This window comes from Stegodyphus dumicola, chromosome 2, assembly GCF_044657685.1.
Source record: "Stegodyphus dumicola isolate Sdum_Otavi_A_Nest chromosome 2, ASM4465768v1".
NCBI classification, from domain to species: domain Eukaryota; kingdom Metazoa; phylum Arthropoda; class Arachnida; order Araneae; family Eresidae; genus Stegodyphus; species Stegodyphus dumicola.
Window position 1 is genome coordinate 62,591,801 of NC_140769.1, and position 26,321 is coordinate 62,618,121.

At 32.9% G+C, this 26,321-nt stretch overlaps 1 protein-coding gene across 3 annotated transcripts in view; it reads right to left on the reverse strand.

Moving 5' to 3' along the window:
• Positions 1–14,858: 14,858 nt before the first annotated feature.
• The window catches only part of LOC118184268 (cytochrome P450 4C1-like), a 42,781-nt gene continuing 31,318 nt past the window's right edge, over positions 14,859–26,321 (reverse strand). Inside the window, exons 8-11 of one of the 3 annotated variants that reach the window (XM_085810707.1) lie at positions 24,602–24,775; positions 23,785–23,851; positions 19,042–19,221; positions 14,859–15,720 (exon numbers count right to left, since the gene is read on the reverse strand). In XM_085810707.1, coding sequence (XP_085666833.1) covers positions 15,560–15,720; positions 19,042–19,221; positions 23,785–23,851; positions 24,602–24,775 — 582 coding nt within the window. In that variant the 3' untranslated portion in view covers positions 14,859–15,559. Of the gene's footprint in view, positions 15,721–19,041; positions 19,222–23,784; positions 23,852–24,601; positions 24,776–26,321 lie in introns of those variants that run through there. The other 2 variants (XM_085810708.1, XM_085810709.1) reach the window with 2 other exon arrangements.

The window sequence follows — 26,321 nt, forward strand, 5'->3', positions numbered from 1 at the left end:
GGGGTCCTGGGGTCGTGAAAAATATCAGTGATAAAAAGGGGTCGCGACTGAAAAAAGCTTAAGAAGCCCTGGTTTATACCAAACAAGAATATATTTAACTTGGGTAGAATTTCTCACCAAGCGGAAAATCTAAGATAAGTGGAATTTACTTTCCTTCGCAAGTTGAGTTTCTATTTTATATCGAAAAGTGTAACAGTTGCTACTTATTTTAAGTTTTGCCTTAAGTGAAGTCATTTCAGTTCTTGTTAAGTAGCGAAGAAGCTTTTAATTTTAGTACTCATTTATTCCCACTAATCTTAGTCTAGAAACAGAAACTCTGTTTTTAGTCCAACAGTGTGATGTCGAGGAAATTTTGGAGAAATTGTAAAGTAACTTATGTACCTATGATGTAACGTGTAAACTGAATTTTTTTTTTTTTTTGATATAATCTATTGAAAGTGGTTCATGAAGTATGTTAAATAGTTTAATATTGCAAACGTTATGTTCTAGAAATATATGTGTTAAAATAAAGTAAATGCTGCACTTTAATTGTAAGAATTGAAATCTTGAAGTATGTGTGAAATGTTTACATGTAAGCTAGCAAAATAAGATGAAATTAAGTTGAAAGCAAAAGCTAACGGCATGCATGAAATTATAGGTTAGGCTTTCGAGCCAAGAAAAAAAACATTAATCATCTATTTTGATAGCATGTAAGGTTGCAGCTTTGATATTAAGGTGTTTTTGAAATCTAGTGTGTCTAAGTTTCTAATTTGTTGGATGTTGATGAGATGGTAGTGTTGTAACACTTATAGAAATGGACATAACGAGTATAACAATTTCCTAATTAAAAGTACAGAGATCGGACAAATATATAAAAAGATACATTTCGTAATAATTACAAAAAGTTTTCCTTTAAATTTAAAAATGCGAAAAAAGGAATATTCGCGTCATTTAAACACTTTTTTCCCTTCTTTCAAACTAAGATTTACTGATGTACAGGTAGCCACATGTCTAGCCATATTCAAATAACTTAACCTAACCTTTCCCTACTTTCACGCCCAACAAGTGGCTCAGTAATCAAAATCGTAAAAAACAACCTTATATTTAGCGTAGGTATAATGAAACACTCAATCGATTTCGAGGGCAGCTAAAGGTCCCTCCTCATCAGGAGAAAGAATTACATAGAAAGAAAAAAATAGGAATCACAGAAACACGTGGTGCTTATCAGCACTGCACGCGGTTATAACTAGATTTTTAATCAGAGTTGCACTGGCCGCCTACTTTTACTGAGCCAGGCTGTCTGAACAAGCATAAAGAAATATTAGCGAAGTTTTCTTTCTATGTAATTCTTTCTCCTGATGAGGAGGGACCTTTAGCTGCCCTCGAAATCGATTGAGTGTTTCATTATACCTACGCTAAATATAAGGTTGTTTTTTACGATTTTGATTGTCACATTAGCGTGTTTCTCTTCTAGTCTAGTTTGTGCTATCAACCGGCATTTTCGAGAATATTTTACTGTTTATTGTTTTACCACGTGCACCATTTTATTTACTTCTTTCCACGTGGCCATCATTTTTTCGGATTTGGTTTATGCTATCAACCGGCATTTTCGAGGTAATTCTATATTTTTTCGGTTTACCACGTGCACGATTTTGACTTTCGTTGCTTCTTTCCACGTGGCTATTGGTTTTCAGTATTGGATGTTTCTCTCCTTTTGGAATGTTTTTGTCATTTGTTGATGAAAATTGTCTTCATTATTTATTGGTGTTATTTTCATGTTATAAGTAATTACTTGCTTGGACTTTCGGAATTACATTTCTTTTGTTCACTTGTTTCTTGCTTGTGCCCTTTTCACAATATGTCCACTGACAGGAACCGATTTTGTAAGTTACGCCTTAAGCGTACGAAATTCTTGAATCATCTACAGTTTCTACTGAAATGCAAACATCAAAATTTCATTCCCAAATTTATACATGTGAAATGTAGCCTTAAAGCTTCCGTTCACGTTTCAAAAATTTTGCATAAATTCAAATTGGCACTTCTTCGTCACATTATAAGGGACACACGCAAACGTTTATCTAAAATTGAATTTAAATTATATTACCTCCATTTAAAAATTGCTAATTCCACGGAAAATTTTTCCTCATTTGAACATACATCCTGGTCTAGAACCGATACCGTTTGTCAACGGCATAAAAATGTGCTCATTTCTAAATTCCAAAAACTCACACACCAGTCGGATAGTCTCAATTATCTAGCTGATCTTCCCACTGTAAACGTTAACTCCATCGTTAATATCTCCAATAGGAATCTTTCGGAGGATCAGTTAAAAGTATTAAAATATAATTTCAACTTTTCAAAGACATCTAAAGCTTCAATTCCTCAAATCATCGCCCCTATACAGAAAGCCTTTAAATTCTCCAAAATTTCGGAAACGCAGAAGGATACAATCCGCCACCTAATTACTCATAACGTTAATTTTAACAATAAATCTTTGGGTTATAATCTTAGCAAAAAGGAAAATGAGATCTTACGTGAAATTCATTCTGATACTAATATCATTATCTCTAAAGCTGATAAGGGCGGACAGATCGTTGTTATGGACAAACACACATATATTACAGGAGTCTCTAAATTGATAAATGAAGGCCCATACTGCTCGATCCCTAAAGATCCTTCAACTTCGGACATCATGAAAGTAAAAAGTGCTATTAAATCTTCCCACATTCTGCCAACTCAGTTGAAGAAATCACTTATTCCGCCTATTACTAATTGCGCTAGACTTTATGCTCTTCCAAAAGTCCACAAAACCGGTATTCCTTTTCGACCAATTGTTTCCAACATAGGTACTGCTTCATATCCTTTGGCCAAATATTTAGTTTCCAGATTTTCTCCTCTACTTCATAACAATATTCACACTGTAAAAAATTCTGTTGAAGTCATTGATAAACTTAAAAATATTTCCCCACTTCGTTCCATTATGGTTTCATTTGATGTCAAATCATTGTTTACTAATGTTCCGGTCGAAGGAGCACTAAATTGTCTTGAAACTAGGCTTCGGGAATTTCACTTCACACATACTGAAATTAATGAGTTGGTTTCGCTTACTAAAGTTTCTCTAAGTCAAACCCACTTTGTTTTCCAAAATGCATATTTTCGTCAAGTTGAAGGATTGGCTATGGGTAATCCTCTCAGTCCGGTACTTGCTGACATTTATATGCACTATTTTGAGATGAAATTATTTGATAAATTATCTTTTCGTCTTTGGATTCGGTATGTTGACGACACTTTCGAACTTTTTGACGGTTATAAAGAGGATTTATCCGAGATTCTATCTATTATGAATTCAATTGATCCAGCCATCCAATTCACTCTTGAAATTGAATCCAACAATTCCCTCCCCTTCCTCGATATTCTTATAATCCGCAATGAAACCGATTTTAGCACCACTGTGTACCGTAAACCCTTTGCAGTTTGTTTACCACCCCATGCCAAGTCATGCCACCCTGTTAAGCATAAAATGGCTTCTTTTTACTATTATGTTTTCCGCGCGCTAAAAGTTTGTTCCTCTGAATCTTTGCTTACCAATGAACTTAATTATTTGAGAGCAGTTGCGATTGACCGTGGATTTTCTCCCGTGATTATTGATAAAGCCGTCAAAAAAAATTTTCAGATTCCCATCAAAGAAGACATTCTACTGTTAGAAATAATATCAATGACCTTGTCGTGCTTCCATTTTATCCTTCTGTTAGCTATAAAATTGCACGGATTCTCCAGAAATTCAATTTTCAAGTCGGTTTCTCCCCTATTAATAAAATTCACCCTTCGATTCTAAAAGATTGCGTTTCTGTCTTGAATTCTTGGGGAATTTATAGTATATCATGTCAGTGTGGTTTAAGATATATTGGCCAAACAAAAAGAGCGTTGAAGTTTCGTATCAAGGAACATGAATCTTATGTCAAAAAAGGGGAAATTAACAAGTCTTCAATAGCGTATCATAGCTGGACTTTTAACCATAATTTTGATTTTGGGTGTGCAAAAATCATCCAAAAGGCTTCTTCCATAGGCGAATTGGATTTTCTTGAGACTTTTCACATTCACAAAGATTTAGAAAGTTTAGTTAATGATTTGAAGTCCAATCCAGTCCTTCCTAATGCCTTTAAAATTCTACTGTCTTAATTCAATTATTTTTGCCGATAGATGGCGTTACCTCCTCGCACTTGGTACTACCAGAGGGTATAAAAATCCGTTCAGTGGTTGCTTTCCATTATTTGAAGTTCAGATTTTGAGCGTAATGTGCATTTGCCCCTCGCTCCCTATTTTAACTTCGCTAATATTTCTTTATGCTTGTTCAGACAGCCTGGCTCAGTAAAAGTAGGCGGCCAGTGCAACTCTGATTAAAAATCTAGTTATAACCGCGTGCAGTGCTGATAAGCACCACGTGTTTCTGTGATTCCTATTTTTTTCTTTCTATGTAATTCTTTCTCCTGATGAGGAGGGACCTTTAGCTGCCCTCGAAATCGATTGAGTGTTTCATTATACCTACGCTAAATATAAGGTTGTTTTTTACGATTTTGATTGTCACATTAGCGTGTTTCTCTTCTAGTCTAAGTGGCTCAGTAATTAAGACCGTCAACCTACTTACTAACCTAACCTTTCTCTACTTTCACGCCCAACGAGTGGCTCAGTAATTAAGACCGTCAACCTACCGAGTTCTAGTGTAGACGAAAGGGGGTAGATGCATGGTTGATTTTTCATAATTTTCGCTATATATAACGGGAATATGAGTCGCTTTCTCCCGAAAAGTTCTTCTCGAAAGCCTCCCTCCTATTAGGCAGATAGCCACATGTCTCGCCATATTCAAATAACTTAACTTAACCTAACTTTACTGCAACAAATGTGTGTTAGAATTTCATATTTTTATTTTTCTGTGTGTACGAAACAGTAAAGTGAATAACCCTTAAACTTTTTTTACTTCGTTTTTCCAGGAAATCCAAAGTACGATAAGTTTATGAGTTATCTTATTTAATTCCGCAAACTGAATCCAGAAAATCCAAAGTAGGATAAGTTTATGTGTTATCGAATTTACTTCCGCAAGCTGAATATAAAAATATAAAAGCATACCTGCAAAATCAATTTTTTAAAAATGTATCATTCTTCAATTGCTTTTAAAAACTATTTCGATATCATCTTTATATTTATCCGTATTCTCCATCCAATCCTCCGCAACCACGCACGTGGCGCCATCTGCAGGCGTGTTAGGAAATTAATCCATCTCTAAAAGTGCATCGAATGTACTTTCTCAAAAATGATTATCACCTCATTCAGGATTTAAGGCATTTATATTTAACGATAGTATAGTATATGTACATTTAATATACAATCACTTTAAGAATTTATAATCTAAAACATATATTTAAACGAATTATAAAAAATCCATGTAAATATGTTATTTGTAGCCGTTTTTGATTTCATAAATATTTTAAACAACAAAACATTCTCTTGCGAATGAAGCTTAATATGAAGCATTTTCTCTCGAAGCTAAACATCACTTCTGAGTAATCAATAAAGCGTTTTAAGCGGGAGTCAATTCTCAGTAGGAGGGGCAGGGAACTGATCTTTAAGACATTAATATTAAATTTAGAATTTATTCCAGATGAAGGAAGGAGTACGTTATTTGTTATATTTTATAACACTCAGTATAACACGATCGAAACAAACATGACATGTTTTGTTGTTTGCACGAATACCATCTGTCTGTGTTATGCCTTGCAGTTTTACAAGAGAGAAATACATATCCTATGAGATTAAGGTTTAACAATGAGATTAAGGTAGCCAGAGCTTAAATTCAACCGGAGGCCATCAGTGCGCGGCTCCAGTATTTCTTAGGCTTTGAATAAAATCATAATACCAACAGGAGCCAAAAACAAGATGAACATCAGTAATTTAATTAGTTGTCATTATTTAATTTAATTTATTAATATTATGATTTATTTCTTTTCATTCTATTCGTTTTATTATTCATTACATATTTTATTTCATTTATTAGTCCAAAGGGATTTGAATCCCGAAGGACTATTAGTTTCGTTTTGGCATTTTGCGTCGGACTCATAAATGTCGGTTCACTTTTCAAACTGTTGCCACAAAATGTTAGAGTCCTGCATTATATTTGAAGAAATTAAATAATGAAAAATCTGCATAAATGTATGTATATTTCTCGTATTGTGATAAAACAACGGTACATAGAGTCATCGAATTTTGAATAACGTAATCCTCCAACGAATATGAGCATGTGGAAGACCAAATTTGAAATTTGAAATTTGTTTTATGATCGATTTCCTATTTTTTAAAACTTTGACGAACTTTTGATTACCAACTCAAGGATTTCAAAGCGAGCAATGGCAACGTTGTGCAGAAAAAACATTTTTATCTCCAGCGCGTGAGTCTCTGTATCCGAAATTCTAAAGATATGCTCGTTTTAAAACTATTTTGCGATATTGCTGTTGCACTGGATCTTATGGTTTAAGTGCGAGGAACATGATATTTAATAAAGAAAGGTAACACACAAAATGTTAAAAAACGCCCCTTTGGACGTAATTTAAAATCTGAAACATTTCAGATTTTGTTTTTTTTTAATTTTTTTTTCACATTTTTTGATGGACTTCCAAAAAGCTTTCGCACTTCGAGTGTCACAATTAAGCCTTTTGCGTAGCAGTCATACGTTGAATTTCCTTAAAATAAAATTCCTGCTAAATGATGCATTTTTTCAGAAATACTGACACCAGTAACATTAATTAACCCCATTTTTCTAACATCAATACTAATAGGTCTTCTAGATTCTGCCCGAAATCAGCAGATAAAGTATACATTAAAATTACTTTTGGTATTCAAACTAGTGTTACGAATTTGGTATTTAAAAAGCTAATGTTAGTTCAATTATAAATTAAATGATTTTATTTCTCGCGCAGTGCAGCGCGTGACGAATATTAAAAGAAAGCTAAGCCGGAAAATTGAAAATACAAGAGCGCGTGCATTAAATAAATAAATATCTCTTTTTCATTTCGAGAAAGTACTGGAAAATTCTAGCGCGTGATTTTAAAATTTTATAAAAGGAGGAAAACATCTCAGTTTGTAGGAGTTGCTTAGTTTGTTGTTGTTTAGAAAACTGCTCTTGTTGATTGTAGTGAATTCGCGGATTAGCTTTCTTTAGCTATTTTGAATTACGTTCTATTGGACATTTGAGTAGTTAAAAGATAACTACTGTGAGATATTCTAATACTGCATGATAATTTAAGAAAATTTAAGCATTTTTTTGTGATAATAATAAATTTTTGTTCATTTTTCATCGGACTTGTGCATTCATTTCATAACGAACCCGTACGCACGCAACACTAGATTAAACAGAACAGAAACTAATATAAATAATGCATTTTACCAGAAATATTGGCACCAGTAACATAATTTAACCCCATTTTTCTAACATCAATATTAATAAGTCTTCTAGATTCTGCCCGAAATCAGCAGATAAAGTGTACATTAAAATTACTTTTGGTCAAACTAGATTAAACAGGACAGAAACTAATATAGTGCATCAATTACTTCCAGTTAAAAAAAAAAAAAAAAAAAAAAAAAGTACCTTTTCATTAAAGGAAACAATTATTTCTTATTTTCTAATATTTTGCATCTCTAGCATTATGCGAATGTTTGGTTTCATAAAGTAGAAAGTACAAATTCGTGTTAAATGCTACGCTGCAAATATAAATATTGAAAAAGGATTTAATACAGACTTCTAAAGCTGATAAAAATACTACTTAAATAACGTACATTTATAATATAAACGCGGCGTACCGTCGCGTACAGCGATTTATAATATAACGCGGCGAAGTATAGCGTATCGTCGGTAAATCTTTGTGATGCCGTTCTCGAAAGTGTAAGATGTTTCAAATTTAATCGTAAAATTTGGTGATTTAAAAGAAGTGTGATGCCACTCGCCGAAATGCAATTTAAACTGGAGAAACAAACTCTGCGATTTAAGAAAAATGCCTTTGCCCGAATTAAAATATTTTACCTTTGCCCGAATTAAAATATTTTTATTATCGACTCAACAATTGCTTTTCGTTGAGCAAAGTGTAAGATATTTAACTTTTCTTTCAAATTTAATCTTTTATTATTTGATAAACTAAGGGGTTCAAAGCAATAATTGCAAATTTATTTGAATTAGTGCAGTAGACAATATCCTCAGGATGTCCTATTTAAGTCGCATTATATCGGGACATAATTAGGATATACTGAGGTTGTTGATTCTCATATGTCCTGAGGACATCGTAATTTAACATCCTGAGGATGTCTTGTTTAAGTTGCTAAGCCCCGAGATATGTGAGGATGTCCTGAAGATGTTGATTTGCAGACGTCCTAAAAACTTTCAGACTAAAGACTCCAGTTTCACATCCTGAGGATTTTCAAACTATATTTTTCGGAAGACTTTCATTGTTAAACATTCTGAGGATATTTGTTCTCACTTCTATCAATTTTGGTTTTTCGATTTGCACATCTGAAATCAAGCACATTTTTTCCATACGTATTTTACTAAGAGTTGTTCCTAAATATTGTTCAATAAATAACATTGACATCCAGGTTAGTCTTGTTACTTCGTTATTAATTTTAACTACTATTTTTTCTGGTGTTTTTAAAATATTTATTTAGGCACGGAGGGGTACTTTCAATGGATTAGCTTTCTAGAAGGTTTATTAAATTCTAAAATAATTTATTAAGTAAAATTTAACATGTATTTCATGTAAAAAATTACTTCTGCAATTTCTTGCAGATTGCAAATGTTATTATAAATACAAGCAAACTTAGAAAAGTAGAGGTTTTTTTTATATTATTTTTTAAATTGCTTTTCAATTTCGTTCGCTGCTAACACTATTGATTTAAATCGTGCGATAATTTCGCAGTAAAACGAACACTCTACGATGACTATTCACCATTTCAGACATTTTGGTCTTCTATAGAGATGGTTGTCTTTGAGAAATAACGTTTAATATTCGATATTTATTTATGTTCCCGGGAATATTGGTCACTTTCAGAAGTGGTCGCTTTTTTATAGATGATGTTTTATACATTTATTTATTAATATTCTCAGAAATACTGGACAGAAGCTGTAGCAAATGTATTAATTTATAGCGTATCGGCAAAGGTTTACATTTTAATGAAAATGAAGTGTCATCATTATTGACCTATCGTCCGACTAATTAGTTTATGAGATATAGAAAAAATACTGATATAAGTATTATTTACTACGGGAAAATGCAGAAAGTTCTGTGGAGCTATATTCTTCGCGGCATTGCACATTCTGTTCCAGCAAACTGCTATTCCTAAAGTAACCATTGTATTCTTCCGCCAAACCGCTGAAGGTTGTGTTTGGCGCGTCATAATCATCTCCGGTTTTGCGCCATAATCACTCACTCACTCACTCACCCAAACCGCTGAAGGTATTTGTTTTAAAACGAATTGAAGATGGCTACGTTATGCGGATCAGTTGTTTTATAGCTATTTTGCTGTACACTGCGCAGAAGAAAAGACGAAAAAAAATGGGACACGTCTATATTTCCCGTTCTACTGAGCCGATTGACGAAATTCAAGATCTGTTTTTCATGTCAACATTGTTCAAATATAGGTACTTTGACACAAAATCGGACTTTTTCTAAAATAACGCATGATTTATTTTCTATATTTCGATTCTATGACTCAAATTATGCCAAACTCCAAGTTTTGTAAAAATCACACGAGAAGCTTTTGAAAAGTTAGCTTTCAAAATTTTAGATCCTCCATGTTAATTTGAATCTTGCATATTGTTACGAATTTGGTATTTAAAAAGCTAATGTTAGTTCAATTATAAATTAAATGGTTTTATTTCTCGCGCAGTGCAGCGCGTGACGAATATTAAAAGAAAGCTAAGCCGGAAAAATTGAAAATACAAGAGCGCGTGCATTAAATAAATAAATATCTCTTTTTGATTTCGAGAAAGTACTGGAAAATTCTAGCGCGTGATTTTAAAATCTTATAAAAGGAGGAAAACATCTCAGTTTGTAGTAGTTGCTTAGTTTGTTGTTGTTTAGAATACTGCTCTTGTTGATTGTAGCGAATTCGCGGATTAGCGTTCTTTAGCTGTTTTGAATTGCGTTCTGTTGGATATTTGAGTAGTTAAAAGATAACTACTGTGAGATATTGTAATACTGCATGATAATTTGAGAAAATTTAAGCATTTTTGTTGTGATAATAATAAATTTTTGTTCCTTTTTCATCGGACTTGTGCATTCATTTCATAACGAACCCGTACGCACGCAACAATATATTTATTAATATCTCTTTTTTCTATTAAATTTATTTGATTCTCTTTCTTTCACATTTCGAAATTTAGGTTCATTCCAATAAACTCGAAGCCATTTATTTTCCGTTTTATTTTTATTATCTGAACTAACTTTACTTTGAGTTTGTGCATTGTAGTTTTCTTTCTGCCGATCCACTATAGACCTTTTTTGAAAGTTTCCGCGGACGTTTTAGTAGGCATCAAGGTTTTCAGCTAATTTCTTGGACGAAATCATGTCAACCTCTCGTCAAGAAAATGATCTAGAATTTCAAGAAAGACTCAACCTTTAATTTGGTCAATCACCATCAAGTCTAACAACCAATCAAAGTTTCATAGGCATCAAGTTTTTCAGCTAATTTTTAGGACGAAATCATCTCAGCCATCCGTCAACAAAATGATCTAGAATTTCAGGAAGGACTCGATCTTTAAGTTGGTCAGTAATCATCAAGTCTAGCAACTGACCAAAAGTCTCAACTCTTAAGCCAGTCACCCATTCTTTTCAATAATTTTCTATTTCGTAGTTGAAATCTATTCATATGGATCTTTTGATGTTTTATGTATTTCTGCCTAAACTTTTCGGAGTTTGGCTTAAACCATCTTAACAATAATATTCTTTACGTGTTAATAGTCTTTAGCTTTATCGAACGATCCTCTTGATAATAACTGTGTTACAGTCCAAATAAATGCGATACAAATTCTTTTTTGTCAATTTGAGCCCATTCCGCTAGCCTTTGAAACAGTAGCACATATAGACTGTTATCTCCTTTCTTACCATCGAATTTCTGCATAAGGTTACGCAACTCAGTTTTCGGCAGGATCTGTCCAATATTTTGAGACTTTGTCTCTGCTTCAAGTCTTAATCTCTCGAATCATACTGTTCTTAATCTCTCGAATCTCTCGAAGTCTTAATCTCTCGAATCATACTTAATGATCGTCTGTCACGATTACTCAGGACACACTTTCGTCCGCGCTGTGATTTAGCAGATGATGTTTTTTCGCTTTTCAAGTATGCGGAATAAATCTTCGATACAGTACCTCTTGAAACACTAAACACCTCGGCTACCTTGCTTACGGAAGCACCTACCATACGTGCTCCAACAATTTACCCACGTTCGAAGTCTGTTAACTCTGACATAATGCAATGACAACCTCACAAAGCAGTACTCCGACAACAACTAAATTCATTTATCTAGGATATTATCTTTAACCCTCCTCTACCTACTTATCTTCAAGGTCATTACAACGAGATTAGTAACCTTAACGTTCAAATTAAGGAATAACCGTTTGTAACAGATTTTTCTTTCTTCCCTATGTCATTTTTACAATGGAAAATAAACAATTTGTGATATCTGAAGAATTTTTGCCAAGATCTGAAACTGAAAAGAGTTGAGAAGTGTAAAATGTTAAATGCTTTAGAAATATTAACTCAATTTGAAAATGGCAAGAAACCTCTCGATTGGAAGGAGAGATTTAGTAATTTTTGGTTGTAATCTAGCATTCTTAAAAATGTTCAAACTTAAAACAGTATTTACTTACTCTTAAACAGGGACTTAACCAAAAGACAGTATCATATGAGATGAAAGACGTATTCCTTAGAGCCGTTGTCTGTTTATTTACACGCGTCTATGTGTTTCATGACAGCAAACGAGCAAAACCACAAGTTTAGAGAAAACTTATAATCGCCATCCCATGCTTGTGTTTCTGCTTACAATTAAAGATGTTTCATTTATATTAATTGACATCGATGATCTATATTTGTAGTTTTTTACAATCATCCAGTACAGCGGTCGCCAACCGGTGGTCCGTGAAAACGTTTTGATGGTCCTCAGAAAAATTGAGACTTTATTTACATTTTTATGAAAATTCAGTTTAAAAAATGACAAGTAACAAAACCTGTTATGGAATATGGATTATCCTTTTTTTATTTTAGCTAATACTTTTATCGAAATTCCTTCTGAATTTATCGACTTTTAGATACTTTTGTAGATGTATCTAGCGGCATTTGAAAGTGAGAGTTGGCGTACATGGATATGCTACTGTTATCAATAATAGCGCGAAATAGAAATTTCTTTATTTTTGAATTACAAACATATGCTATTGTAGTCGTTAATAATTTTCTCCATGTCAATAGACAACTTGATTTTTATGAGAACCATCTGCATAATTGCATCACTGGAAGTTTCCGTTTTTGCTTTATCTAACTGTAAATCGATGGCGCCATTGCTGAGTAAGCGATGATTATTACGTTTACAATAATTAAAAATTGGCGGCATAACACTTTCAGTTTATTGATATTGCTTTGCGTTTGCCTGTTTGTTCTTGTTTTTCGTAAGTTACTTTTCAGTGATATGGAAATTTGAAGCTTTGTACAAGAAGGCAAGATTTTTGTACTTTTCATATAATTTTTCAATGTGAACGAAATATGCGTATCAGTGAGATATTTATAGTGTTTTAATTGTTATTATTAAATATCACACTAAAAATACATAATACTTAAATTTTTATTTTTTTTTAAATAATTACTTGTAACCTTGTTATAAACCTGTTACTTCTAATGGGTGCATTTGATATTAATAAACTAAAAGTTTGCTGATTATTATTGTGTAAATGTATTTATCTTTTTTTAAATTCACATTACTGGTCTGCCAAATATAAAATTACATATGTAGTGGTCCGTGAAGTTCTAAGGGTGGACGACCACTGATCCAGTATGCATTGCATCTGCGATGCACTGAATATTTTGCTCTACAGTTTAATGTTTCTTAATATTGTTTTTATTTTTCACAAACTTTTCTTCCATTTTCTAAATTAAAAACATCGAAATTGTGCCAAATAATACTCAAGAATTATGGAAAATCACAGCATCGAGACTAGAGAATGAGTTTTGAAGAATTTAGATCCCATTCAGGATGCCTACGTTATTCATTTGCTGTTAGGGAAACGTTCAATTCGTTAAGACGCTGTCCGAAAATAAAGCTGACAACGGAGGCTTAAAAATAGCGTATCTGGTAAGAAAATAGTCTGATCTAAGACAGAAACAAAAATTATAGTTTAAGTTAAGACTGTGTAACTAAAATTAATTACCCCTTTTTCAAGTACAAATGGGTGTACACAAATGAATGTTCCAGTTCCAATGGTATATTATAATAGTTTAAGACTACAACACATCATACATCAAACTGAAGGTAAACTAACCTTGTGTTTCTTACATATGTTTAACATGCATCTTTAATTATACAGGGCAGATCCAATCTTTAGTCCAGTTCTTAACATACTTTAGTCAACAACGACCAATCCAACGGTTAAGGACTTCGACGTTGACCCACTCTTGTATGAAGAGATTTCATACGACGGAGGTTTTGAAATTTTCAGACATGTCACTGCCTATTTCTCCTACTAAAAATTTACCTTTTGAACTTCCTTAAATCCTGACCTCGTAGCGGGGTGGTCGCTATCGTTATCCTTTCCACTTCCGGACTGGGCACAGCAAAATGTGGTTATTTATTTGTTCGAAACGTTTCTGATGGATGTTTTCCCATCGAGTGTCACGGCGGGTTTAATGGAGGCCCGCATTCTATTCAGTAAGAAGATTGAAACCCTTCCACTGGGTTTACTGGAGCCGGTGGGGTCTGCGACGTTGATGGGGCAACGAGTTGGTGGACTGGTCTTGGGCTATAAGCGGAATTTATTCGGGCACCAGATGTAAGATCTAGTTTTCTTAGCTAGCATAAAATGTAAAGAGATCTACATGAGTATTTATCCTTTCGAATTCTCGCACAAGTTTGAACATAAACACAACCAGTGGAAGGATGAAAAAGCCGCCTTTATTGAACACAAAATATTTAACAGGTGATGCGGACTTACGTGCTTACTGTTAATATATTTGTAATCGCATTCTTATTGGTTAAAAAGAATTATAGCTTTCTGTTTTGTCCGATGTATTCTGAAACTTTATCTATATTATTTGTTTATATTTTCTGTATGCTATTTTTGATTGGTTGTATTATGTGTTTTGTTTATGATTCGCTAAACAATGATCTGCTGTAAAGTTATATATATAACCTCTGTAAAGTACGTGGTGGTGTTGGTGAAGTTGAGAAAATCAATTAAAAAATCTTCATTCTCTAGGATTACACAGGAGCTTGGAAACACACTTAAGTCCATTTGTAAACAGCAGGAGTAATATAGAAAACATATTTAATTAACAACGTATAGACTGTGTACCTTACATTCAGTAAACATATTTCAATTATGCTTAACTAAATTCTTTCATTTGTGACCATAAAAATAAGTAATCTAAAATACTAGTTATTTAATGAAAAAAAAATGTACAGGAATCTCAATACATTAAAGTGTAATAATATGTTCTTTCTTAACGAGAAATTCTTTAACGAGATTAAGTGTAATAATATACAAAGTTATGTTTGATAAAGTAATCATTTTCAAAGATTCAGGAATTTTATATATGTTTCTGCTTATGCATCAAACACTTAAATAAATCATTATGAGATATCGGAGGGTATATTAAAATATTTATTGGATATACATACAAGCTAGATAGTTAGAATATTCAACTTTTCGTGGATAAAATGAAACATTTGTATTCAAAAGAGGTGATGACACATTCCCTGTTCACGTGAGATTTCTGGAAAGTATGAATACCTTGTAATCAATAATATCATTCTACAAGAGGCAGATCTACAAGAGGCTACAGTATTTTGGTAAAATAAACTTCTACAGTAATTCTATAGTTGTACATCAAGAATACAATGAAGGAAAGGGACAAAACTACAAAAACAAAGACTAATAATGAATACTAAAAGTAAAATACAAATAAAAATATTAAGTATTACAGTAATAAATATATCCACCTACACCACCCAGTATCAAAGACAAAGCTTAATTAAAAATTATCAATTTTTTAAATGATCTCCATTTCTTATTTAGTTATTAATACCTTTAGATTCCATTCCATTCACTTAAAGACAGTACTTATAAAGTTCTTAACAGAATAAGCATTGTTTGGTGTTACATGTTCGTGAATTTACATAAATATTGCAACGTACTTACAGCTACTTTGTATGTGTTTAAAGGATCGTTTTAAAACAGAAAAGATATTTGAAGTGTTTGGAAAATATATTTGGTGAAATTGCCACTGATACTGCCATGCATTCTGGCGGCTGGATTTCTGGTTTCGCTAAAAAGAGTCTGTCATGTGCGGAAGGAGAAACGTAAACGTGGTGTATTCAAGCACCTAAGGGTCACCGTCATCATCATGTTTACTTTATCCAAGGGATCCAGAGTTGTAATTTTGAAGTTGCGAAGAAGATGAGCTAAAATAATCTTCATTTCCATCATTGCATATATGGAACCTAAAATACGTGGTAAATACTTACTAACAGTCTTAATAATGTAATGAAGAAAGCAATGCATGACAAAGCATAATGATAACATTAAATCTGAAGAACAGTGCTCTCTTATATTTCGTTATTCATTAAAAATTAAAGAAGTAAATGTGTAACGTGCAGAAGTCAGAACATCCAGCTAGCAACTGCAGGACCTCTATTTCGATCCCCGTCGAAGGCGAAATTAAAATTTTAAAATATCTTGCTGCAGTAAACTTAACGGTATTACAAATCCCCTTATAATACATTAGTCGCAATTTCGTTGCAAATGACATGATGGAGAGAAATCAAATTTTGCACACATTCCTAACCAAGAAATATATATATAATTTATGTTATGATATTGCATTATTAATTTTTAACTAGTTTTTAATTAGTTTAATACAAAATGTTCATACTTTTGTATAATTCTCTTTAATCTGAATATATTAAAAAAGTTGTATAACTCTCACACAAGATGAATTCAAAGTTTAAAATATCCAAAACTGAATGAGTTTTCCTTAAAGGATTATTTACATAAGTTTTGGTATTTTTGACAGTATATCGTAGGTAGATCTTAAGTGGCATTCGTTAATTAAAATCAACTAACTTATATTTCGCATGAATAAAAAAAAGGAAAAACTAATAGCACATTTCAATAATTTATGTGTGTGTGTGTGTGTATTTAATTATGGCAAAGCACATTAGGGCTATCTGCCTAAGAGGAGGGATGCCTTCCGTGAAGGACTTTCTAAGGGAAACTGGCTCGTATACACGTTACACATGGGGAAAACCATAATAATTTATGAGTACCGACACAATGAGACTTTAAATGTACGTTCTTTTAACGTACAGTCACTAAATACGAGTATGAATAAAAGAATGCAGTTTTCCTTTAACAATTGGTATTTGTTTCGAATTTTGCATCATCTTAACAGTTGGTATTTGTTCCGAATTTTGTGTATAGATGAAAGATTTTTGTGTAATCGTTTGTGAAATTGTTGTGTTCTGCTCCGTAATGTAACGCGATAAATTTGTAGGAATTGAGAAAAGGTTAAATAATTAGCTGAATAATAAATGAAAGTAATATAATTCAGTAATAGTTTGATCATGTTTAGAGTTATTAGGAATGTCTTTCAGAGTAGGCAACAGGAACTAAATTCAAGGCTAGATGTAAGACGTCAGCAGTTTTATATTACTATCTTGTAATTTTTGTGCTTTGTGTAAATACATTTCCTGTACGTTTGGTGTGTTAAAATGTCTTTCTAAATCACGAATCCTCGTAGATTTAACTTCTACCACCCAAATGGTTTCTAGAAATCTAAAGATATTTTAAACTACGCCAGAAAAATAAGTATAAAGGGAAAAGTCCATTTATGGATAGCTCGGTAATTTGGACAGATCTTGCCAAGCTGATGACGGTTTTGACCACTTATTTTGTCCCCAGATATGAAGAGAAATCTCCAAAAGTAGCCAAATTTGGTGACCATTCGGCGACTTTTTAGTCCGGTCCCTGTATCACCATAATAGATATTGTAATTGAATAAATGTATATTTTAGCTGTAACTGCTATTTAAACCTCATATTACTTTTCAGTAATGTCAAAAAGCAGAAAGTACTAGAAATTTCTAGACGGCGAGTTGAAAACTAATAGCACTCCGCTCTAACGAAATAAGGCCGGAGAGAGAGCATCTGAGGTCAGTTATTTAGTTACTTATTGTTGTTATTGTTTCGAGTTGTTAGTTCACCGTGAGATGGGATTAGCTTTCTCTTAGATGCGCTCTGCATTACGTTGCGTCTACCGTTCTTAGCAGTTTGAAAGATAATTACAGATTGTGTTTTGTGATACTGTAAACACCTATACGAGTATTTCTGTGTAAAATTTCAGAAATTTGAAGTGCTTCATTTTAGAAAAATAAATTTCATTAATCTATCATCGGACTCGTGTGCATTCAATCTGTTACGAACCCCCACGTACGTTTTGGTGCCAGGAGTGGGGTTGAATGCCTGTGACAAGAGCGACTGATGAGCAGCTAAGACAGTTGGTGACTGCCTTTGCTGCATTCAAAGAAATGTGGAAGGCGCCATCAACTCCGTCTATTTAAAAAATGCTGTTTCCGAATAAGCAATTAAAACACAATTTCAAATGTTTAGAACAACCATTTCTATTTATTTTTAGCAATAACAATAGTAAAGAAAAAACTGGTAACCATAATATCCCTTTGTGACTGCTCAGATAGTCTCACAGACGATGTGCTAGCTCATAGCATCACAAATACAAAAACTTTAAACACCGTCAAAGAAGAGAAAAATCCAAAAATCCGTTAAAGAGGACATGGAAGTTGTTGAAGTTCCGTTACAGAAGAAATGAAAACTGTTCAAGTAAAGACTAAAGCAGGTCAAGCAGAAATGAAATGAGAAATTACCCGTGTAATTGGAAACAAATTCGAAGCTATGGGAGGGAGAATAGACACGGTTGAAGACAAAGATGCAGAAATTCAGGAGAGAGTGTTTGCCTGGAGGAACAACAAATTGAAGAAAATCGTTTTGCCTTCTGACAAGAATCGGACAATATATTGATCACAGGGTTTCTGCGGTCGTCGAAGAAGTTGAAACCATAAAAATATTCGTAGCGGCGGTAGGGCACAATTTCGATGGTTTTAAATTCTCATCCATGCCTGCTCGTCCTTCTCAAAAGTTGTCCACATATGATAGGAAGAACTCCTGAGAGTAAGACTACATTTTCTATAGTGACGCAGGCGAACGGATGGGATTCCCAAGCTAAGGCCTGTCATCTCATCACTTCTCTGAGAGAAGCCGCTGCGGATATTCTTCACATTCGTCCCGAAACCCAGAGGAAAGATCTGGATGCTCTCTCCGACGCGTTGGAGCTGCGCTTTAGTAAGAAGTGTTTAAAAGATTACAGCAAGCTTCAGCGTTACGTACGGATGAAACTGCTCGCCAGTTGCTCTGCGAAAAGAAAAAGTGACGGTATATCCATACATAATAATGTTATATTACATTAAATGTAACACTGCTATTTGTGAGTGTAAATATCAGGTATAAGATATGTTAGATTAGGATTTTCAACATTCGTTACTTCACAATTTCACATAGATTTTCGACTTCTTTTTCATATAACGCATAGTTAAATCACTCTTAATGTCAAGATCAGATAAAGCACACAAAAAGAAAATCTTAAAATTGTGTGCATGTTACTTCAATATATATGCTAATTAGTTTGGTGAGAGAAATCTCAATCATGTAAAATTTGAACTTTAAAACGCTTTTTACATGCAATACACTTACCTAAGCAAGCCCTAACTCCACATGAGAAAGGCAAGTAACAAAATGCATCTCTCTTAGACGAATTTTCGGCAGAAAATCTTTCAGGATCAAACTTTTCCGGATTAGGGAACACATTGGGATTTCTATGAAGCATACCGATTAAAATAATTATACGATTCCAGCGTGGTACTATATATCTTCCTGAAATAAAGAAAATAGTGCAATTTAGGTATAAGCGTTTCCACGGTATACCTGTAGCGGAAATACACTTATTGAAAATGATTACCGAGAAACATGATGTGTGTTTACGAGTCATTTGAAATACGAACTGTGTTTCTGAAACGAAGAATAAAGTATTCAAATTTTCTAGTAGAGAAACTTGAGACTACTTGTAACAATTTTTGGGAAAATATATTTCTATTTTAAACGTATTTACGATTCCTTGATTATAACTGCAGTTCTTTTAAAGGATAATTAGTCATTCATCATATGGCTAAAACAAACATTGAGTTATTTAGTTGATTTTAGCACAAGAGGAATTTTACAACAAGTATTCATCTGTTACAATTTGCCTCGACTTGAAGTAGATATAACAAACCTGGTACAAATAGCAACAAAACGGGCAATATTTAAAAACCATTTATTGATTATTATTTACTCGGTATACTGGCAAAGTCGTTTATAGTGTCAAGTTTTTATCTACTGGGCTTATAAGAAAACAAAATTATTTAACCGCTGTACATAACAGGCAGTCTTCATCAGAACTGCAATTAACACAAACAAATGATAAATTGCTTTATCACACACATTTAACGTATGCATATATTTTGCAAATTAAGTATTGCACTCATCATGAATATCGCTACAGGCATCTCCGCATGTTAAGCTTATATGGTATTTCTCCCGCCTTCCTAGCGTGCCTTCGTGGTGTAGCGGTCAGCACACTAAACCGGTATTTCAGAGGTCCGTGGTTCGATTCTCGACAAAGGCATTGCTAATTTTTCATCTCTCTTGCTTCCAATTAACCTAATGTCTCTACAAGCTCAACCACCTTTCTCTTTCAAAACTTAAATCTGAGTAAAAAATGCCCTTTTTTATCTCTTTATTTTTTGTTCGAAGTTTTTCTTTAACTTTTCCCTTTCCTTTATCGTCGTTTTTTTGTGCGCGTTTGTAATTAATTATCTATTCATCTTCTTTTCCCAATGCTTCTGTTTTGGGTGTGTCAGTTATAACAGAAACATGCCTTTAGCACTGAATGAAGTTATACAGATATTTTATCTGGTACAATAAACTACAGGTTACAGGTAAACTGTTCTGTGATATACTAGACTATAATCTGCAGTTTTCATGTTCCAAGTTTGAAATATATTTAGAAATTTTAAATTTTAATTAAAAAAAAGTTACTACACGCTACTAAATTTGAATTTACAAAACAAGTAGCTTAATTCAGAAAGCTAAGTTCATTTGTATAATTTAGAAGCTATTTTAATTTGTAAAATTTAGGTCCTTTCAAATGTTTCTTTCAACTTTATTTTTTTAAATTTCATATACGCGAACAGTAGAACAAATTTTGGGAGTATTCATTTTCTGTGGCAAAATAATTTATAATTATAAATTTAAATTAGTATTTTCGTCTGCCCTAGTAATTAATATAATATTATTTGCGCAATTTTGATCTAGTTGAATTCATCTAAAATACGCTAGAATCAAGTAAAGGAAAAAGTAGGGGTCTTATGTTCTTATACACAGACGTTACCGTTACTTCGAAGAAGCCAGAAAAGAAAAAAAGAAAGAATCGATAATTCTAAAATACTGGGTGATTGAAATATGACCGGGAATGTTTTATGTTTTTACCAAAATCTCTAGTATGAATGAAAGATTTCAACATGTCGCCATACAACGTATTACCTTCCAGAGTTAATACATTTTTGGAGAAACTTCTGGAAGCATTATTGTACTATTTTCTTAGAAGATATTTCATTTGGTTATGAATCCATTCTCAAACACTAATGGTGACGGCGACTATAAGGAATTTAAGCCTAGGATTTCGAGATGAATTAGAATGGACCCACGTTTTATTGTCGGCCGCTGTAGACTTCCGAAATAAAACCCTCTTCAACTGCAAACCGCAATAAGAATGAACCGGCGGTTTGCATGACATCACTTTGCTGTCGTGTATTTAACGTACGTGTAATCCACCGGACATACACCTTGTTTTAATAGTGCAAATATTTCCCACATTGGTTCCTACGCTACCAATGACTGAAAGCATCGATACAAGTTCTTCCATATTGATGCACCTGCTCCCTTTAATAACCGTATTCACACCGTCAACGTTTGTCGCGGTGACGAGCTCTCATCCCTCAGCGAAGTGCTTACACTTCTCAAACGTATATGTCTTGGTGAAAACATAAGACATTTTCCCCCACACTATGCGTGAAATATTTATCAAATTTCTGATGGATGGATAATTTTTTTCTTGAAGTAGAAATTTTGATCACGATACTTTGTTATGCTCTCTGAGCATCTGCACTCTTTGGCCCGGGCGGCACAAATTTTGGAACGGTATTTTTTGCGTGATATATTATTTTATAGGTGTTAGTCATATGGATCGTTGAGAGAAGTGATGAATAAGAGAACAAGAGATTTTGACACTTATAAATTGATTCTGAATGAGAAGTAAAATAGTTTTTACTCTAGATAAAATATTCAAAGAGATAACCCCGAGATTGCAACTGCCATATACTCTTGTTATACCTCTTTTATACCCTCTTCTCTAAGTAGAAACATTTGAATGAAAATTAAGGATAACAACTGAATTTTGATCACATTTCATTAATCAGAAAGCATTCCTCGTTAATAGAGAAGTGTCTCAAAGTTTTAGTTCCGTTATTGCTAGAGAAAACGGAACAGGAATCTGAAAGGGCGTTCCTTCTGAATTTTTGCAGGTTATTCAAAAATGCAATTTCCAAATATTGATGAACTACTAAAAACTTTCCTCACAATTAATGTAACACTAAAAATGTTACTAATAAGTGTTTGTAGTAGTAAGTGATGATAGCTGCAAGAAGAGTCTAACTAAATATTACTGATTTAAGAAGTCAGTCCTGGGAGACAAAATCTCTAGCTATGCCACTGGCTCCAAAGCAGCGGTTTCTTGCTCCTCACTCTAGGGAATGCAAGACACGACAGAGCAAGTTCTAATCAGCACCCGGAGGTAAGGTGGGGGAGCGGCTGTACTCGCATAAACACATGCAACGCCATGCAGGAGTAGAAGTTTGTAACAGCAGCAGTCCTGCTCATATTTGCATCCCCTTGCAATAGACTGTACTTTTTCCTGCTATGAAAAATACCGCTTTTACGATTTCTGAAGAGTCAGCTTAACAGCCTGATGCAACTTGGCATTCTAAAAGCACTGTACTAGGAAGAATCAATGTCATGGCAGATGATGTTAAAAAGAAAATGAACACAGAAGATGAAGAATTTCGCTTTCTTGCGCAATGTACAAGGCAGTTGACACCTATTACCATGAATGAAATATCTCTTACCCAGATAATCTGCATTTACAACTGAATGGTTTTACTATTATTTTCTCGTATCAATTAACACGGTCGCATCACAGTTATATTCCAACTACAGGCAAGTTTCAAAGATAATTGTTAAGTATTGAAAAATATCACCTCATTGTGAACAAACCTATCAAGTATTTTTCAGGATCAGAAAAAGATATATGTAAATAATAATTGCCACAAAAGAAACCCTTTTCAGTTAAACTAAAAAAACTGTGCGTGTATATTTCAGAAAGGTAACGCAGATATTCCATAAACATTCAAAACTATCAACATAAAGTGAACAAAATTGTTAAATATCCTTCGGAATGAGGGAACGATATGTGTAAAAATATTTGCCACAAAAATTACCATTCTCTGTCAAAAAATAAGTGCAGCTAAATGTTTTAGAATGGTAGCGTAATGATCCCCTTATTAAGGTAAACTTTGTTCACGTTCTGTCGTCAGTTCTACCAAAGTTTATTCGAGCCTTAGCCATTTTTTAGACGATATTAATTATGGGCCATTAATTAATTGAATGGACGATTTTGCGTATAGTGTTAGACTAAGTAACTTAAATTTGAATTTCATTTTATGTTATTTTAAATAACATAGAGGAGGATACTAGAAGGATAACTCGTTTATAGTCTAATCAGGTCTGAAAGACGCTGATTTAATGTTCTATACAAGCGGAAATGCTATGCTTAATGCCACATTGTGCAAAACAATACTTTTCGACTTGACCCACATGCGTTTTGGTAAGCTAGGCGATGGGTAAAATGAAGAATCTAAGTTGTGAACATATCAAAAAATGCCTTGGATTCTTGATGGCATTAAATAAAATTAAAACGTTACATTTGTTGTTAATTTCTTACTCATAATTTACTTTAAAGATGAAAAACAAAAGTTTTGCATTTTTAATCAATATACTCCTTTTTTAAAATAATTTAATATAAAATAAATAACTGTTATTCCAAACAAGAAATCACAAATCTTAATTAAAATGTATACGAATATTAATAGCAATACTTTGTTGCCAAATTAATCACGAACGTTAATTATCCTGTATGCTAATTCAAAATTCTGATTGATCACTTCGAACTTCTAGGAATTAAATCTCGATCTCGTTAGGGCGGAAAACGTACAAGAATTTTCAAGGGCAAAATCAGTGAAGTTCAAATAAAGCTGTAAATTGTAAATGGGGGAGGACACTCACCCACTTTAATACTTTCTTTGTTTTCTCTTCCTATGAGAGGTACAGGCGGATAAAGTCTCAGAGTTTCCTAGTAGTATAACAAGATGTGCATTAAGAAAAGTTGAAATATAATAATAAGACTGCATGCATGAAAAGAAAAATAATTTGCTTTTAATAACAGTTTACTCATAACTCGGGCGCCTATATAAATTACTGTATAGCTTATAAATTAAAATTATATTTATTATTATTTATTAATCATGAATTATTTATTAAGTTTGATTTCTCATTTAAAACATATAAGCCCCACTGAATTCAAGATTTTCGCAATTACCTCAAAAAACAAAAATAAATTGCAGAACTGAACATTGATTTAATTTATTAACCTAAACGCATTGATCAGTTTAAAATGTGTATATTTTTTATGGTGTGTATATTTTAAAATGTGTATTTAATGAGCTAAATATCCTTCTATTTGCTTAAGATTGTTAATTTATTGTCTTTTTAAAACCAGTTTTGTTCTTTACCGAAATGCTAAATATTTTGCGTCATCTTTCATCCGCTGGAACATTTAAAATGCAGCGAAATCTCTCATAGCGGCTTTTGTACAAAGACTTCTTTCAGAGTTTCTACTTAAAAACTAACCGAATCTTGTAAGGGAAATCGATTATCACAAGTAAAATATAAAAAGGACTACTTTTTTATTTTGAGGTAATTATCACTAGTAATGTATTATACATTTAAACAATAGTACATTTCGTGAAGAAAATAAAAAAGCTAGTAATTGAAGGTGTAAATATGTTATAAAAATAAGATTTTAACTGGAAAATGGCTGTACCTTGATAACTTGTTCTAGATATACCAAACTCTTCACATCTTCAATTCTAACCTCTCTTGTTTTATCATCTCCAAATACGGAATGTAATTCCTGGAATACTCTATCCTGAATGTCGGAGTGTAGGCCCAACAGACATAGAGCCCAATATAAACCTGTACTCGATGTATCATATCCCTATAAAAAGGAAAAAAGTGATTTAAATAAGGTTTGGAAATTTTGATTCCTATATGATTAGTTGATGCGTTATAATCTAGTGTGAATATGATTTGTACACACCTTCTTTATTGAAGTCCTTATGAGTCTTTTATTTCTGCAATCTGTTATTGTAAAAATGCTTTAAATAAGAAAAATATTCAAGCTATGATATATTTTAATTTAAATAAAATTTTAATAGTTGAGGGAAGATTTATATTTCTAAGTTCAGACTATGTGGAAAATCGCCAGATCAATCAAGATTACAGCTTGCTTTCTAATCTATCAGATCTCTAGAAAATAGTGACCGAATAATGTATCCGAATTCAGATATGGCAGACGTAATGAAAAATCAGCAGATTATCTTCCCTGTAATCCATTGTAATCCTGCCTATAATCGGAAACACGGAGAAGAAATCAGAGAAAGCTGGAAATGAATGATCATTCCTGCTCTTCTCCATCTCTGCTTCTGAAATAACGGGAATAATTAAGAGATGTAATAGCCACAAAAGCTAAACGATTTCAGTTTTTTTCAAATATAGTGATAAAGAAACTACTAAAATTTATCCCGTTTTTATCATAAACTTATTCAACGCATGTCTGAAACTCCACTACTTTCCTCATCAATGGTAGCATGCAATAACAGTATTTTTCGCCCAGCTGGAAAAATATCATTGAAATCCTCTGATATACAGCTCGTTAAACTACTTCTAGCTCTAGGGAAGATATCTGAAAACTTCCCACCCAGTAGACTTACCATTAAAAGAGCCCCTGAATAAATACATCCCTTCTAAGGACTAAAAAACTTCAGAAAAGACTATATTAACAATATCAAAAACTTAGTAACACCGAGTATATATTAGAATTTTTTTCACCTAAACAGATGCTGGTGACTGCCTCTTTTTCTCGATTTTAAGAAAGCATTTGACTGCGTTGAGCACCAAGTTCATTTTTATAAATTGTATAAAGTGCTGTTAATATACCGATTCCAGCACACTATATGTTTTGACCATAATATGTTTGCACCATAATATGTTTGCACGTACAGTTTCACTGTACGGACCTTAGTTTGCACCCTTGTAAGTTTACAACTCTTAAATTTATACCATTATAATTTACATTAAATAGACATAATTTATACCTACAGTATATTTTTGTTTATTATCTATAAACATGAATCTTAACTATTTTATATCAGTTAGCCATAATTTCTAACCATTCTACATTTCATGTTTATTATCCATAAACACTATCCATAAATATTTTAAGGAACTAGCCATAGTTTCTATCCATTCATCATTAGTGATTATAATACATAACATTTGCCTATAAATAATTTATCTGATTTATCTGAGACATAGTTTATATAGACATAGTTTCTATCCATTCTTCATTAGTGATTATTATCACCAATAATCTTTGTCTATGTTAAGTTTAGGATTATGTATCCTAAACTTAGATTGCCAATAGATGGCGGTAGTGTTTGTTTGTAAAAAGAAACTGCGATGTCAAAATTATGTATATGTAT